Here is a 17,462-nt window from a genome sequence, read left to right on the forward strand (position 1 = left end):
GGTCGGCGGTTCGAATCCCCGCGATGGGGTGAGCCAACCTAGCAGTTCAAAAGCACATCAAAGTGCAAGTAGATAAATAGGTACCACTCCGGCGGGAAGGTAAGCGGTGTTTCTGTGTGCTGCTCTGGTTCGCCAGAGGTGGCTTAGTCATGTTGGCCACATGACGCCGGCTCCCTCAGCCTGTAAAGCGAGATAAGCGCTGCAACCCCAGAGTTGGTCACAACTGGACCTAATGGTCAGGGGTCCCTTTACCTTTAGGTTTCATGTGCATTTTGCACAGGATTTCATCAGCTAAGTTTTACTCAGAGTAGGCCTACTGAAATTAACAGACCTAATTTAGCCATGCTCATTAATTTCAACCATTCAACTCCAAGTAGTACTTAGCTGAATATCACCACATGACCCACACTCTGCATAGAGGACACAGGCAGAATTATTTGGGAAGCAGCGAGAAAGAGGTGGAAAAAGAACAGAGGTCCTTGGAGAGGCAATGCTTTGGAAATCTCCTAGCTGCTGCTTTCAGCTTCTGGGAAGTCAGGAGGCTGCTTTGAAACCAGGATTCCATTTGCACTCCTTTGGTAAAAAAACACCACAGTAATAAACAGAGATGCTTATTTCTAAATTACATTTTTTAAATTAAAGATTATGACAACATTACCATTACAAGCTGTTCCTTCACATTTTATTAGCTCTTTATCAATAGTTTGTTAATTCAGAATTCAGTCATCAATTACTATTATTTTGGAAAATAAAAACATTATTAAAAAAAATGACATTTTACTAGAGTTCAGCACTTGAGTATGAAATTTTATTTACCTAAATGTTCCAAAGCCTCTATTCTTGTTACTATGTATTATTTGTGCTATTTATATTGTATTAACAGATCACTAAAATCTGTGAGGCCACAAACAAAACTGCATCAAAAGATTTCCAAAGTACATTTTTACAGAAATGGTATACAAATAATAGCTTCAAGTCATTGTAATAATCTATTGTTTTATTCATGTAAACCCCTGAAAACACTTATTTGTTAGAAAACAGGAAAAAAAACTTTACTGTATTCATAAGCAATTCATTTATCATGCGCCAATGAGGACCAAGATATGATGAGATTTGGTGGCTTGGGACAAGATATTCAAAGCAAGACTCCCTCAGGTTCTAACAGCAGATAATTTTGTAGTGGTTTGGGAACAGGCAGTAAAGGGATGAGAAAATGGCACCTACTGCCAAATTTTCTCCTGATGGCACAGCGGCACAAATGTTGCAGACACCGGACCTTGTACATCTGATTCTGGAAGGACTCATAGAAAGATAGATGCCTCTGAAAGAGAAAGAACAGTTTGCAAGGTGTGACCACCTGGAATTTATTTATTTATTTATTTATTTATGGCGCTGTGGGTTAAACCACAGAACCTAGGACTTGCCGATCAGAAGGTCGGCGGTTCGAATCCCCGTGACGGGGTGAGCTCCCGTTGCTCGGTCCCTGCTCCTGCCAACCTAGCAGTTCGAAAGCACGTCAAAGTGCAGGTAAAGAAATAGGTACCGCTCCAGCGGTAGTTTCAGGTCAGTTCTTAACCTGAAACTGTTCTTAACCTGAAGCACCACTTTAGCTAATGGGGCCTCCTGCTGCCGCTGCACTGCTGGAACACAATTTTTGTTCTCATCCTGAAGCAAAGTTCTTAACCTGAAGCACTATTTCTGGGTTAGCGGAGTCTGTAACCTGAAGCGTCTGTAACCTGAGGTACCACTGTAATGAAGGCACCAGGCGAACTTCCCAGGGGGAGATCATTCCACAAATGAGGAGTCACCACAGAGAAGACCAATTCTTGTGCTGCCACCCTCCGGATCTCTTGAGGAGGAGGAACATGAAGAAGGGCCTCAGAGTCCAGAACAGATTATATGGGGAGAGGTGGTTCTTGAGGTATTGTGGTCCTGAGCTGTTAAAGGCTTTATAGGTCAAAACTAGCACTTTGAATTGGGCCTGGGAAATAATTGGCAGCCAGAGCAGCTGGGCCAGGATCAGTGCAATATGCTCAAACCGTCTTGCTTCTGTGAGCAACCTGGTCATCGAATTCTGCACCAGCTGAAGTTTCTAAACCATCTTCAGAGGCAGCCCCACATATACTGCATTTCAGTAATCTAACCTAGAGGTTACCAGAGCATAGATGACAGAAGTCGGACTGTCCCTGTCCAAATAGGGGCGCAGCCCAAGCTGATGGAAGGCACTCTGCGCCACCGAGGCCACCTGAGCCTCAAGCGACAGCAAAGGATCCAGGAGGACCCCCGTGCTATGTACCTGCTCCTTCAGAGGGAGTGCAGCCCACTGGGAGCAAGCCACCTCCCAGCCTTCTGCTAACAGGGACCCCCCCCCCCCCACTAACAGGGCCTCCATCTTATCTGGATTGAGTTTCAGTTTGTTGACTCTCATCCAGTCCATTACTGAGGCAAGAAAAGAAAGATGATTTAACTAGAGTTAGTAATAGTAATATGAGGTATTTGTCAACTGATGATTAGGACCAGCAGCATAATTATCTTGAGAAAGAATGAAAAAAATACAGCAGTCATCACATTTTTGTGAAAGTGGCAGTGATTTGTATGACTTGGCCATCCACTCACTTTCTCTAGATACAGTTTCTTATATGAGTCTCCCCCAACCAGCAGATAAAAACAATCATATTCAAAACGATTAAAAACATAAATCTCAGTGCAACACGTTTAATAAATTATGCAACAAAACCAGCATAATCCTGTGGCAGAACAACAACATATTTACCTATACAGTGGATGCTCGGGTTGTGAACGTGATCCGTGCAGGAAGCACATTTGTAACCCACAGCGGCGCGTATGCGCACACACAGGGTTGCAATTCGGCGCTTCTGCATATGCACAAAGCGTGACCACCGAAACCCATTCCGGTACTTCCGGGTTTCGGCGGGTGCATAACCCGAAAAACGCAACCTGAAGCGGCTGTAACCTGAGGTATGCCTATATTCTGAACAGTTCCCTCTTGAGGGTCTTTGATACTGCACCCCTATGACCCCTATAGGTATATCCTGGGCTTTATAATTTTATTTTCCATTATATATCCTCAGGTTGAACTGGCTAGTCCTTTTGTAATATAAGTGCAGAATCACGGAAGAGGTCACAAAATAAATATCTAATTGGCCATCTAGACCACTGAGACAAACAATCTGTCTCCACCCAGGGGTACACTTCTCCTGATCCTGAATTTCCATAAAGAGGTGAAGCCTCACCTCGTATTTCATCTCTTGGAATCATTCAACAAGGTTAAGAATGAACCTCTCTCTCTGAACCTCTCTCCTGGAAGGAACTTTGCACATTCTCTGAAACCCAAAACTCCACCCAATCATTTAACATGTAACTAGCTAACTTAGATTCAATGGACCACATTCTCTTAGATTGCCCTTTACACAGCAGACCTCGCCAACTGATGCTGAGCAAAATGTTGCACCTCCGGCCCACAACTCCGAGAAGAAGCCAAATAAGGTTTCTCCCGGCAGATCGGGACAAAGGTATTACTGCTTTAGTAGCTTCCTTTTTAGCCACAATTTTACCCGATAGGGTTCCCAACCAACTATCCTTTCGGGAAATAGACAGGGCATAGCAGAATATCCAAATGCACACGACTATAGTGTGACCTTATAACCCTCGATAGCTTCACCCTTGTCTTTTTAATTATTCCAGTTACTTGAAACATTTTACACTGTGATGCCAATAAAGGTATTTGATTGATTGATTGATTGAATAGATGGTTGTCACACACACACAGCCTATAAATCTTCAGCACAAAGTCCTCTAAAGAAATCTGATGCTACCAAGGCTGCCCTGAGTCATCCTGTTACTCTGTATTTTGAAGAGAGTGAAACCATACATTGTTTTACTCCCCACTCACTTGCTAAAGCACTGACAGCTCACAAAAGCTTCCTTTGTAATGCCCTGGAGGAGACCATCCCAAAATAATTAGATAATTAAAGGTTTGGGTGCTATTTACAAAGCACTACTCTCACACAGTGGATTATGAATTTTACCCCCAAACTCCTAATCAATGTTCAGTTTAGAGGAAATTCTCTTAGCCTTGGATGAGATTAGAGCACCTAAAAGGAAAATTTGGGAGGAAACTGGGTCAGGGTAGTGGTTGGAAAGCATTCTCAGATGGGATTGTAGAGTAAAAAGAAAATATAGGTGCCACAAGGTAAAAATGCTCTGGCGGCAATGCATGCTTATTCAGACTGGATGTAAGTCCCTGTGATAAGTGTATTTAGGATTACAGCCTTTGAACACAAGAGTGGAATGTTTCAGAAAACCAGAGAGCTCCATAAGCAGATTAAAAATGTGAGTGAGAGGAGCCAAGAGGAGACCAGCAACTTTCTCTTCTTCTTCCATACAGGTAAAGGTAAAGGACCCCTGGATGGTTAAGTCCTCAGGCAGGAAAGATTAATCCAGAGAAGACGACTATGCAATGCCTTTAAGCTGCTTAGAAGGGACCCATTCCTTGGGGGATGACCAGTGATCCTCTTGGGCTAAGGATGCTTCTATCAGGGGCTGGAGGGATCCTAGCAGTGGGAGATTTGATCATTAGGATCAAGGAGAGCTGGGTGTGTGAAGGGCCGGCAGACTGCAGGGTGATGTTGCTCATCATAAGGGACGTGGGTGGTGCTGTGGTCTAAACAACTGAACCATGCTGATGGGAAGATTGGTAGTTCGAATCCGAGTGATGGGGTGAGCTCCCGTTGCTCTGTCCCAGCTCCTGCCAACCTAGCTGTTCAAAAGTGTGCTCTGGCACTTGTTATGGTGTTCTGTGCTCCAGAAGCAGTTTAGTCCTGCTGGCCACATGACCTGGAAAAGCTGTCTGTGGACAAATGCTGGCTCCCTTGGCCTGAAAGTAGAGATGAGTCAAATTTGAGTGGACTTAACCGTCCAGGGGTCCTTTACCTTCACCCTTTACCTTGCTCATCATCTAGATGGGCTGGTAGATAGTGCTGGGGAGGAGTCAGGGGTGCATGCTGGCACCAGTGGCTTCAGGAGCTGGGAGTTCCTGGAAGTGAACTCTACCTTGCTTGGTAAGATGCTGACAGGCAGGCCCTACAAAGCAGCTGTTTTCTGAGATTTTCTTTACTGTCTTTATTTCTTCAATTGATATCCCACCTTTTTATCTAGGGAGCTCAAGGTGGCATGCATGGTGCTCTGCTCTCGTTTTACCCTCACAGCAACCCTGCAAGGCTGCAAGGTAGTGCCTGGCCCAAGGTCCCCCAGTGAGCTTCATGGCTGAGTGGGGATTTGAACCCTGATCTCCTGGGGCCAGCACACTAACCACTACACCACACTGTCTCTCGCCAGTCCAAATACCACCTGTTCCACATGTAGGGTTATCTAGACAGGTACAGGTATGTGTCAATGGTGGTGTTGGGAAGAGGGATCTGGATTTGTTAGGTACTGGGGAACATTTTGGGAGAAGCCAGGCCTGTTCAAAAGAGAGAGACTCCACTTGAACTGGGATGGAACCAGGCAGCTGGCACTATGGCTTCCAGGAAGGGCGCAGCCCCTGGCACTGCACTTTTAAAAAGGTATCTGGCTTGCTTGTTCTTTCCATAGAGTTCAAAACAGGAGTCTCCAGTTATGGAGTTCTGTCCATAGAGAAGCTAACTTGTTACCAACATTACTATATGTGGGACACCTGGCATTTTTTTGGGTAACATTTCTCCCAGCCTTCTTAATGTATTATTATTTCAATATGTTGTAATTTATTATATTCCATGTGTATTTTTCTGTTTTGCCATGTTTTTGTAAATTGCCCTGGCAGCACTGCTAAATGGCGGTATATAAACCATGTAAACAGACAAATAAATAACAATTAACAACATTGCACACATCCTAGACAAAACAGAATTGGTCTTATTTTGGCAACACAAATCGTTATCACAACTCAATGGAAAACAGCCCAGAATCTTACACTGGATTCTTGGTACAGTACTGCTCACTCTGCAATATAAGTATAATGGAGAAAGTTACACTTAATTTAAGATTTTGACAAGAAATAGAATCTCCAAAATAGAAAGTTTCTTTTATGACATATGGAGCAGAACCATCATTCCTCAACCTCGGCCCTCCAGATGTTTTTGGCCTACAACTCCCATGATCCCTAGCTAGCAGGACCAGTGGTCAGGGATGATGGGAATTGTAGTCTCAAAACATCTGGAGGGCCGAGTTTGAGGAAGCCTGTTCAAGGCAATGCTCATCACAAGCCTGGAAAATCTGAAACCATGCTTTATAATCTGATAATGTTGATAAGCCTTTACTTGGGCATTGTTATTTTAACAACATATGCAACTATAATCATTGTGTGTGCCTATTTTATAGCGTCCCCCCCTTTTCACTTTTGTCTATTGTTATAATTGGTTCTCTCTGTTTTATATACATTATAAAATGAAATAATAATAATAAACTTTATATAAAAATAAGTTTTATGGCTGTAGTGTGACACATGTTAATCTGATTATGCTTTACTCCATTTGCTAAAGTTGCAAAATCAAACCTGGATTAGATAAACAAATATAAGCAACACAATTTGTATAGCTGTTACCTGAAATTCTTCATTTGGGATGACTTCCAGCCATTTTTCAGAGATGGGAAGATGAGGGTAAGAATTATAAAGGATTTCAATAATCTCTGGCACAGAAGCACAGGATTTCAGCACCTAGAGGAGGAAAAATCATCACGGTAAATACAGGGGGGGGAGAGGGAGGGAGGGAGAGGGAAAGGTATGGGTTAAGCACTGTGACCGCTGCAGGTCAATGGTATTTGTACATTGACTCCCAGTATGTGGCCAGTCCTCCATGTGAAGTAGCTGCTGCCATGGTCAAACTAGATTATTTTGCAAGCCACTAAAAAGCCCAGTTTATGTCTTCCTTATTCTCAACCCGAAATTTGAGTTACGGAGAGTTTGGGTGTTTTTTGTATTTTTGTAGAGGGAAATAAGGAAATTGTTAATTTTGCTCAAGATGTGAACTGCACATATTTCAATCAAATAGGGTTGTTTAAACTATTTAAATAGTTCTTACAAAGCAAGGCAAATCTACAGATGCTTCACAGTTCCTACATTACCTGTATAGACTTTAACAAGCTGGGCTGACCTCCTTTGGATCAGAGATTCCCAAATCATTAAAAGAGTTATTATGACAGCCCTTGAAGGGGCTGGAGTCATGGCCTTGAAGAGTTAATTCACTCATTTTTAACTTAGAAACACAGGTTAGTGATTGAGAACGTGAGCATCCAGCGCTGAGCCCATTAGGATTAGAAAAGCAAGACTGACGTGATGCCAGTTAGTGAAAGCTTGGTAGATTAAACCTGCTACTTTCTGGAACCTGTTTGAATTGGTTCAACTTGGTTTCTTTCACCTAGTTTTTATGGTATAAGCAAGTTTCATTTCAAATATATGAAAAACAAGCTAACTCTGATATTCTAACTCAAAATGGTGGAATCTTCCTGTGATAACTTTTGAAACCAGGAAAGCACTTTTGATGATAAACACTGATGATTATAACAGTTCTGCATCAAAAACTTCTCCAATTCCCTTTGAATGACCATGCCTGGCAATTCTTGCAAAGGTGGGTCTGGTTGCACAGGTCTTTCCCTGTCAGCATCCTGCATAGAGGAAAGCTGCCTGTTGGCTGGAAAAGGCTCTGATGGCTCGACTGCCGTTTTTACATTCCCTCCCCAATATTGTGAGAATAACTCCCCAGCTGCTGAGTGTGTGTAAAAGAGCCTGCATCTAGTCAGCAGACCAACGAAGGGTGTAATCCACTGGGTTAACAATCCATCCAATCCAGGAATGGCTGCAGATGGGTCTTCTACAAGCTCTGCTTCCTGAAGGGGAGTTGCAGAATTTCAAAGCTGAAGGAAAGGCACCCATAAACACAAAGACAGTTCCTTACTGTTATGTACTGAGTTGAATAGGATCCAAAATGCAGCAGTCTGATTGGTCCTAGAACAATAGGATTCAGAATGCAGCAGTCTGATTGGTCCTAGAACAATAGGATCCAGAATGCAACAGTCTGATTGGTCCACAGAAGCCACCCAATCCAGCTCCAGGTGGAAGGGAATTCGCAACCTGATTGGCCTACAGGAGAATCCGGGAATTAGCCAATCACGTGGGGCCCATTGTGTAAATAATGTATATAAAGCAGACATTCTGGGGGAACTTCCATTCCTCCTCACCACTATGAGCTGAATAAAGAGCATGAAATGCACTCTCGACTCCGAGTATATTTCATTTACCTTGACAAAAGCTGTGGGCCACAGTTTTTGAGAGCCGTGGTTTATCAGGGTCTGTACTGTGAGATGGGGCCTCTGCTCTTGCTTGAAAGCTGCAGTCTGCAGGACACAGGACATTGGATATGCCCCATTGTAATCGATGGCGTTGACATCGGCTTTCCTCTCCAGCAGGAGCTCAACCAAGCTGTGGTGAGCGTTCCCGCAGGCTTTATGAAGTGGAGTCTTCACTTCTTCATCCACAGTGTTGACTTCTGCTCCATATTCCAGCAGCAGCTGACATACTTGCAAGTAGCTCTGCTGGCTCTCCCTGTTCTTTGCTTCTCTGCAAGCCACACTGAGTGCGGTCTCCTCCTGGCTGTTCTTCTGGTCCACAAGAGCACCGCACCGCAGGTACAGGAGCGTGTGGTCGGGAAGACCATGCTTAGCTGCTACGTGAAGAGGGGTTTCTTGGGATTCTTCACTTGGCTGGTTTACCAGGGCACCAAAAGTCACCAAAGCTTTAGCACACCTACAAAACAGGAATTTTATTTTTATTTTTTTAAAAATTATGAGCTGCCATTCAAAATTCATTATTTCCCCATGGTGTCTTACAGCATTAAAAACAATTTAAAGCCATATAAGATACAAACAAGCCTATGCAGAATGTTGACATGCATTTAAATCTCCTTTTGCTTACAGTGGATTTTAGTTATCTTTTACCTGCTTTAATGTGAAATTTTTAAGGTTCTTTTTTTGTAAACTGCTTGGAGGTTTTACTACCATCAAGCAGTATATAAATGTGAAATAGATAATATCAGCTGGGCATGCTGTGCCTGAAAATGTCAAAAAACACTTCTGCATATTAAGATGTTGCAAAAACAATACATAGACACCTCCCCAGAGTGCTATGTAGACTACTTTGTTCATCTTTGATTTGGGGGTGAGGGATATATGTGTTTAGCCTTCTCTTCAAACAAAGGCAATCCTGAAAGGCAAAGCTCTTTACCCATGTGTTAATTTTAGCTCAACCAAACAACTTACGACACCAAGAACACAAAGCCACAAAGCGACTCTGTCCCCTGACCCTCCACGTGTGTGATCAAGGAGTCAGAGCAGCTCTGTACTTTCTCATTGTTACCGGATAAATAAACGTCCTGTAACTGCACAGTACATGACCTGAGCGGCTGTGGAACATGTACAGGCGCGAGGAAGCATTACAAATGAAGCACAAGTTATTTCAACCGAGGGGGAGGGAATCCTCGTAGATTCATAATGGCAGTGAACTGGCAGGCAAAGGCCGGCAGAGTCACACGACCAGCACCGGGACTGACAAGGCGCGTTTGCTTCTAGTTTTGAGGAATGTGTTGTTTGAATGGGAAAGGCCCACAGATCAGTGGCAGGGCGCATGTCTTGCACATGGAAGGACCAGGTTCTCCAGTAGGAAAGGCCTCTGTCCAAGGCGGGCCTTTGGCAGTTACATTAGACATGGTTAGGCAAAGTGGACCAGCCGTCTGACTCAGGGTGAGGCAGCTTCATGTGTTCTGGGTACAAGAGGTTCTGGAGCTGAAATCATTTCAGTGATTCATCCCTGCATTGCTCCTCCCACCAACCGGCATCAAGTGTTCTAGAGTTTCTAGAGTTCCAGAATGTCTGCATAGGGCTTTCATCTTCTAGAAATGCAAATATGGTGTTAAACTGAGTCCTCAACAATGGGAAGTGTGTGTGTGTGTGTGTGTGTGTGTGTGTGTGTGTGTGTCTGTGTGTGTGTGTGCATACACCCCTTTTAAAATTTGGAATCAAATTTTAGTAGTTACTTCTTTTGGCAAATGCCCACATGCAGGGAGTTTATTCATTATTTCTTTATGGAATGCTGTGGTGGAATAACTCTTCAATTTATTAACATATCACATCAGGTCATGGGTGTAGCCGGGGGTGGGGTGGGGGGAGGGAGAGGCATCAAGAAAAAACAATAAAAATGCATAGTTAACTGAGGTTCTGCCCCCAACTAAGAAAACACCTGCCCCCCCAAAAAAAATTCCTGGCAACGCCCTGCATCAGGTGCAAAGCTCTAATGCCAATGGCTAATACAATAGTAAATACCTATCCACTCTCTGTTTTGACAAATACGAAGAGAAATGAATGACCTTTGTGGATTAACAAAAAGGGTTAGAGACATGGGCATAGCCAGAATTTATGCGCCCCCCCAAAAAAATTATGGGGGCAGAACCCAGCTATCTGCGACGCAGTTGGTGGGTCAGTTAGTTAAGAATTTTTATTTATTTACAGTCGTACCTTGGAAGTCGAACAGAATCTGTTCCAGAAGTCTATTCGAATTCCAAAATGTTCAGAAACCAAAGTGCAGCTTCTGATTAGCTGCAGGAAGCTCCTGCAGCCAATCGGAAGCTGTGGAAGTCCCGTCGGACGTTTGGCTTCCAAAAATAGTTCTCAAACCGAAACAGTCACTGCCAGGTTTGCGACGTTCAGGAGCCAAAACATTCGAGAACTAAACTGTTCGAAAACCAAGGTACGACTGTACTTGATTATGGGGGGGGGGCTCCTCTGCCCCCCTGGCTATGTATGACATTTGCAGAGATTTCTTTATGTAGTTCCCATTTGCTTGAAGGATCGGGTTAGCTAGCACATAACTAGCAGCAATCAGCGAGCCACTTTGCGAGAACTATTTCCATTCTTGTGCCATGGTCTCCCAGCTCCCTGTTGCCAGTCACATGCTCATGCAGGCATCAGACAGACAGACCCTAGTAGATAAAGCCCCCCCACCCCACGTTTCTCCCATAACTTATCTGCAGGTGAAATAAGAAACTAATCAGAGATCCATGCATGTACTTGGAATTGACCAATAGTATGAGTACACTATATTTTTGCAACCTGCCCTGGGACCATTTGGTAAAATTTGGTATATTAGTGCAACCAACCAATCAATGCATACATACGTACTGTCAGGGGTTCAGGAGCAGAGGCACAGGAAAGGGAGGAAACAGAGAGCAAGGGGGAGGAATCAGAAGGAGATATGAGCGAGGACAGCGGCCCGAGGTCTCCGAGTCTTTCCAGTGAATCGGAAGACTCACAGAAAGGAGCGCCCGTGGCCAGAGCAAGGGGGGGACCCAGGGGGACACCCCAGGAAGAAGGGAGCAGAGGGGACTCAGAGAGCAGCAGTTGGAAATCGGGGCCAGCTTCCCCAACAGAGCGCAGTGGGGAGGAAGGGTGCCAGGTATCGGGATCCGGCGGCTCGCCGCAGGAGGGAGAGCATGAGTCAGGACTGGCCACACCTCCGTCGGGGAGTGAGGAAACGGTCAAGAGGAAGGTGGAAGGTTGGGCGCGCGCGCCAAGTTCAAATACACAGGAAGGCGGCACAGTAAGCAGCCCGGAAAGGGAGCCGGGTCCCAAAGCCCGCCGCAAGGAGGGAGAAGGGTCCGGGGGGTCAGCGTCAGAAGAGTCCAGGAAGGAAGAGACCCAGGGGGGCAGAGGGACCCAGAGAAGAAAGGAGAGACGGAAGAGGTGGAGTAAGGCTAGGGTATTAAGTTGGTGTACAGGAGGCGGAGACTCAGACGGAGCTTCGCTGGTCTAGCTTCTGAGACGTAGAGCTGCACGCTGCGGCTTGAAAATGGAAACTGTAACGCAATAAAGACTTTTATACAGTATTGCCGGCTAGCGTGGTCCTCTGAGAGCTGGGATCTGAGAGCAGCTCTGACACGTACATACATGGAACTTGCCTAAAATCTGTTCTGGGTTTAGGAGTCCTTTTGTAGAAGCTGGGGGCTGGGCTGTTGGATATACAGTGTACATCCATTTTTCTGTGGTATGGGGTCCCCTCCTTTATGAATGCCTCATTCCTAAACATATTTACTTGGAAGGAAGTTCTACTTACCAGTGGAATTTATTTCTGAGCAAGCATGCACAGATCTGAATCACTTCCAAAGCATTAAGGCAGTAGAATGTGACAAAGCTTTGAACAATGATGTGGGACACCTTCTGTCTTCACAATATTATTTTACATTCGCTGCTTAAAATACCTTCTGACAAACAGAAGAGGCTTAGAGAGAAAACAGTCCACAGCAATGTTTTTAGTGCAAGTAAATTAATGTGATAAGCTAGTCTAAATGAATCAAAATGACTGTTGCTTTGCTTTGAGATGTTGACATTGCTACTCATGAAATGGTTGGCACAGTCACACAGCAAGGTCAAATCTTCCAGCAGGTGGAAGAAGAGCTGGCAACAAAGCCCCTCCAAGGAGCCTTTCCAATCCTCTTACCTAACCCAAAGATTTTGTAAAGGTGAGGAACACTGGCAAAGGGAGGGGCATCGTTTACACATAACTGACTAGGGTGTGGTCTTAATGACAGGCATATAAGAGATTGCATGGTACCTTTCAAGATAATCTGATGTAGGAAAATTTGCAAGGTTTTTAATTCCACAAAGATCTTCATTAGGTAAAAAAAAAAAGGATGCTACAATGAAACTGATACTGCAAAAGAAAATGACTATGTGAATATTTGCATTAGTATCTTTTCAGGTAGGCCTTCATTGGTAGCAGCAGATGGCAACAAGAAGATAAACTGCCAAGGAATCAAAGACTGCTATGTTGTTTAGCAAGTTCACACCTCTGTGTAGGCAATTGTTTTAGGAACATGGCATAACCTATCGCTGCTGGTGAAATCAAAGCAACGACTTATGAGGACAGAACTGAATGTAGTTATTGCACTGCAAGTGTCTGGGGCTGGAGTGGAGGAGGGCTGTGCCTGCAGACCCTGACTTTTGGGGTCAAAGGGGGATGTTTTTCATCCTTTGTTTCTCTGATAAGAGCTTCCCCTTCACTTCCACTTTATGGGAAATGTTAAATTGCATTTTATAAAGGCTATGGGACTAGACTTTCTCCCAAAGGTGTCTACTTAAAATATTTGCAATGGTATATATCCTCAGTTCTGGCTGCTGAGGTAAAGGAAAGCGGCGTGTCTGCCTGTTACAGAAGTATATTATTTGAGAAGTGTATGGACACACCACGTTGCCCTTTGGTCCTACCAGACAGCTGACTGTGCCTCCTGGCCTCCTCCTTCACTCGCTGGCAGACACTCACTGTCACACAGCAGCCCTAAAGGGTCCAGGCCTGCATTCACCTCTTGAACCCCTTTTTCTGCTGTTCCACGTAATTAACGGAGAGGTGATGATAAAAAAGAAGCCTAGAGGCGAATGCACCGCCTTGGATGGTGAGCTCCCCGGAGGATCTGCAGGGTGCCTCCTGAACAGCAAGGGGCGCCTTCCGTTTTATCTTAAGTAACCAACCTTATTAAGCTAAAAATAGCCTTGAAAACAGACGTGGATGGAATGCACTAACACGGCCAGCAGGAGAGGGAGAACTGGGAATGGAGCAGGTGGGGGAGGACATTGTTTACCGGAAAGTTTGCTCTGCATATGCTATTTCTAGACACTTACAGGTTTGGGATATAAGAAATCTGGCAGACCATCCTGGATTCTTTCCCCTTCAGTACTGTATGCCTAGCATAGTGGAAATATCATCTATACATGTGGGATTTAGGCAGAGTGAATTAATGGTGCTCTGTCCCATAACTCCTGGCTGCCTCCTCAGGTACACGCACTCAAGGACTGCAACTGTTGGCTCCTTGTCCCCATGTGTGACAGTCACGTCCAGAACTCTTTCCAGAGAGAGACTTGCCAAATGTTCAGAAACTGAGACATGGTCTGAGCGCCCACAAACTATTAAATACCGTATTTTTCGCTCTATAAGACGCACCCTACCACAAGACGCACCTAGTTTTTGGAGCAGGAAAACAAGAAAAAAAATTCTGAATCTCAGAAGCCAGAAGAGCAAGAGTGATAGCTGCGCAGCGAAAGCAGTGATCCCTCTTGCTGTTCTGGTTTCTGGGATAGCTGCGCAGCCTGCATTCGCTCCATATGACGCACACACATTTCCCCTTACTTTTTAGGAGGGAAAAAGTGAGTCTTATAGAGCAAAAAATACGGTAAGTCAGGTACAGTAAGAAAGAAGGCTCACATACAAAAATTTAAATAATCCAAAAACTCCCTCACACCAAAGCCTAGATGTCAGAGGAAAGTGTTCTAGCACGGCCTTCTCCCTGATCTGCTAGGTTTGTATGCTTCTCTCTCTTCCTCTCTCTAATTTCCCAAACAGAAACTGTGTCTGGCCAACTCTATCACTGATGCTTAAAACATTGCAGTGATGCCAACCCCAATAGCCCCTTCTCCTGTTCAGCCCTCCAAGCTCACAACCATGCGCCCCCCCCCCAAAGAAGATGCCTTCCTGTGAATCCTGGCTTGTAGCCTGGTGTCACCCAGAAATAGATTTATCACTTCATCTGCTCAGGGGCGGAGGAAGGGGGGTGCAGTGGGTGTGGGCCACCCTGGGTGTCTCCACTGAGGGGGTGTGACAAAATGCCAGTCAGCACTCACCGCAGGGCCTGCAGCACGCCCAAGCTCCATGTTTCTCTTGGGAGGGAAGCGGTGGCTTGGGCGTGCGCAGGCTGCATGCTGCCCAAACGGTTCACCCACTGCCTCCCCCCAGCTATAGGGCGGCTGAGTGGGAGGAGGCAGGCAGACTCCAGAGGTCCCCAGAGGTCGCCTCGCTCCTGGGCACGCCGTTGCAGGTGCCCGAGCGGCTTCCTCCATCGCTGCATCTGCTGCCTGTGATAAGATAAACCATGGAGTGCAGACCACAACAAAACAAACCTGACTCCTGATGATGCCACTTCATCATTCAGGCAGTAAACAACCGTTTGAAGGAGGAATTACAAAAGCATGCTGCAGAAATGTAGCATTTGCTGGACTTTACATTGTTATTTGAACACATGATCATCTCTTGGGAGGAAACTATCTGATATTTGGGCAATGTCTTTTGTCTGCACCATAGTTATGGTCAGCATAACTATGTAGAACTTAGCACACAGATACTCCATTGTGGCACGGGCACTCTAACTGGATTTCAGCCTGCTCTGTTGAAAGGCCAGGAGGGGTTAGGGTGTATTTAAAATAAAACTTGCAGCCTGAGCCTATGCATGTTTTCTGGGAAGTCTCACTGAGTTCAGTGAACCTTTTTTTCCTGGTAAATGTGCTTCTGATTTCAGCCATAGATGTAAAAAGAAGAGTACAGCTATTCATAGAACCAAAGACTCATAGAGTTGGAAGGGTCCCAGAGGGTCCTCTAGTCTAGTCCAACCCCCTGAAATGCAGGTATCTCAACAGATGGGCATCGGACTTTGTGCTGCTGCTTCTGCTAGAAAATAAATAAATAGGAAAAACTGAACGTTTCTTGCTTATACTCAACAGGCCTAGGAGCCGAGCATCACAAGCTACACTGAGACTCTGTAGCAACTCAAGCAAGGCATTTCCTGCCATATGTCAGCACTGTTTATTCAAGAAATATGCCACCCCCTTTCTCCACATTCAAGAGGTCCTACAGTTGTAGTAATAAGATAAATATAAGATAATTTATTTCTGTACTAAAACAGTTTTTGGAGGGCAGGTGGCTGGCTAGGACAAGTTAAAATAAGAACAGGTTTAGTACAGCATCAGACCTATAGTTAATTTATGTTCCAGGGCAGGCATAGGCAAACTTGGCCCACCAGATGTCTTGGGACTACAACTCCCATCATCCCCGACCACTGGTCCTGTTAGCTAGGGATGATGGGAGTTGTAGTCCCAAAACATCTGGAGGGCCGAGTTTGCCTATGCCTGTTCCAGAGCATAATTTTCAAAAGGCAGCTATCTGGACAGGGCACAATTGTCATCTGCAAATGAGATTCCTGCTCAGATTGACATGGAATACCACACTCATTTCAAAATACTTGCATTTACCACCACCTGAATGAAATCAACGGGCCATTAATTTTCCTTCTGACTTTTATACTTCTGCTCTAAAGCCTATGACAGCTTCCCCGGTGTTTTGTTAAGAGAGTGACCTTTTTGGACTTAACCCTGACTCAGAGACCCCGTATTTGTATTGTATCTTATTTTTAACCCTGTGGCATGGCCAAAGTATAGAAACAAAGACAGGTTTCTCCTCCTCAATTCTAGTTTCTACAAAAGCCTGCACGATTCTCCTTTTTTTAATCATCCCAGCTTTAGCAAAGGGAGTGCAGTGAATTTGTAGACTCCTCTTACCCCACCATGTTAATTATCACTACTATAAAAAGAAGGTCAAGGAGAGGAACTCAACTAAATAGGGCGAAGTTGGCATGCATAGCTCCCAAAGTGAAGAAGATAGAAATGAACTTTGCTGGAACTTTAAAAAAAAAAAGGGGGGGGGCTTCAAAAAGCTTCTAGATTAAAGCTCCTACATCTTTCTTTTCCTTTTTTTGGTTGAATTCTCATGGATTGTGAAAGTTGAAATGGTTGGAAGGAAGCCCAGATAGTTTTTTTTTATCCCAGTCACTGAGAGGCTCAAAGGTTTTAAGTCCTGCCCCCATGGTGAATATGGGATCACAGAACAACCTGACACATAGGTGTTCAGGCCATTGTTACAAAGAGGGAGCCAAATAAAATAGCTCCCTATGTAGGTCAATGACCTGCTCTTTATTGTCAGTAAAAAATTAGGGGTGACCTTCAATCCGTTACCTGGGAAAAAAATGAGCAGAAGTAGTTTCCCCTAATCAAAGAGAAAATGTTTGTTACCCAAAGCTTGACCTCCTCACTATCTAACTTTAGCACAACTCTCTGCGATTGAGAAGCAGTGGTCGAATCCCTTCTGAAATGTCTGTTAATTTTTGATCCTTCCAAGTAGATGGCTTAGTTATTGTAGAGGCATCCAGTTGTGCTGCTGTAGTTAAGGCTCTGGCAGTATTTCCATTATAAAGCCATAATATTCAAGGGCTTAGGGCTGGCTCCATTCTTTCAACATCGCACCTGTGATGTGCGTGGCTTATAGGGCGGCAGTTCAAGTGCTGCCCCCTTGGCATTTGTATAAAATATGATGTAAATCAATGAAGATGCCTTCACAGCTGGACAGACATAGGGACATGCGGAAAACTCCGGTAACATAGGTAGAATGAAGGATTCTGTCCACCCTGCACTTTTCAAAAGCAAGAAGTCCGTGGCAGACTTCTCCAAATGTCCTCTAGGGTACAGGATGCAACAACAGCAGGTGAGGGGACTACATTCTAAAAAGGAACTTGGCATCTAAACTCAAAATGCCTTGGCGGGTG

The 17,462-nt window shown here is 44.7% G+C and overlaps 1 protein-coding gene across 2 annotated transcripts in view; it reads right to left on the reverse strand.

Annotated features, from left to right (window-relative positions):
* Positions 1-665: 665 nt before the first annotated feature.
* ASB18 (ankyrin repeat and SOCS box containing 18) overlaps positions 666-17,462 on the reverse strand; it is a 44,767-nt gene continuing 27,970 nt past the window's right edge. For both annotated transcript variants that reach the window (XM_082199598.1, XM_082199597.1), the window contains exons 3-5: positions 8,296-8,800; positions 6,602-6,715; positions 666-1,321 (exon numbers count right to left, since the gene is read on the reverse strand). In XM_082199598.1, the coding sequence (XP_082055724.1) occupies positions 1,136-1,321; positions 6,602-6,715; positions 8,296-8,800 (805 nt within the window). In that variant the 3' untranslated portion in view covers positions 666-1,135. The remainder of the gene's footprint in view (positions 1,322-6,601; positions 6,716-8,295; positions 8,801-17,462) is intronic.

The sequence above is a fragment of the Podarcis vaucheri genome (genome assembly GCF_965113315.1).
Source record: "Podarcis vaucheri genome assembly, chromosome: 1".
NCBI lineage: Eukaryota > Metazoa > Chordata > Lepidosauria > Squamata > Lacertidae > Podarcis > Podarcis vaucheri.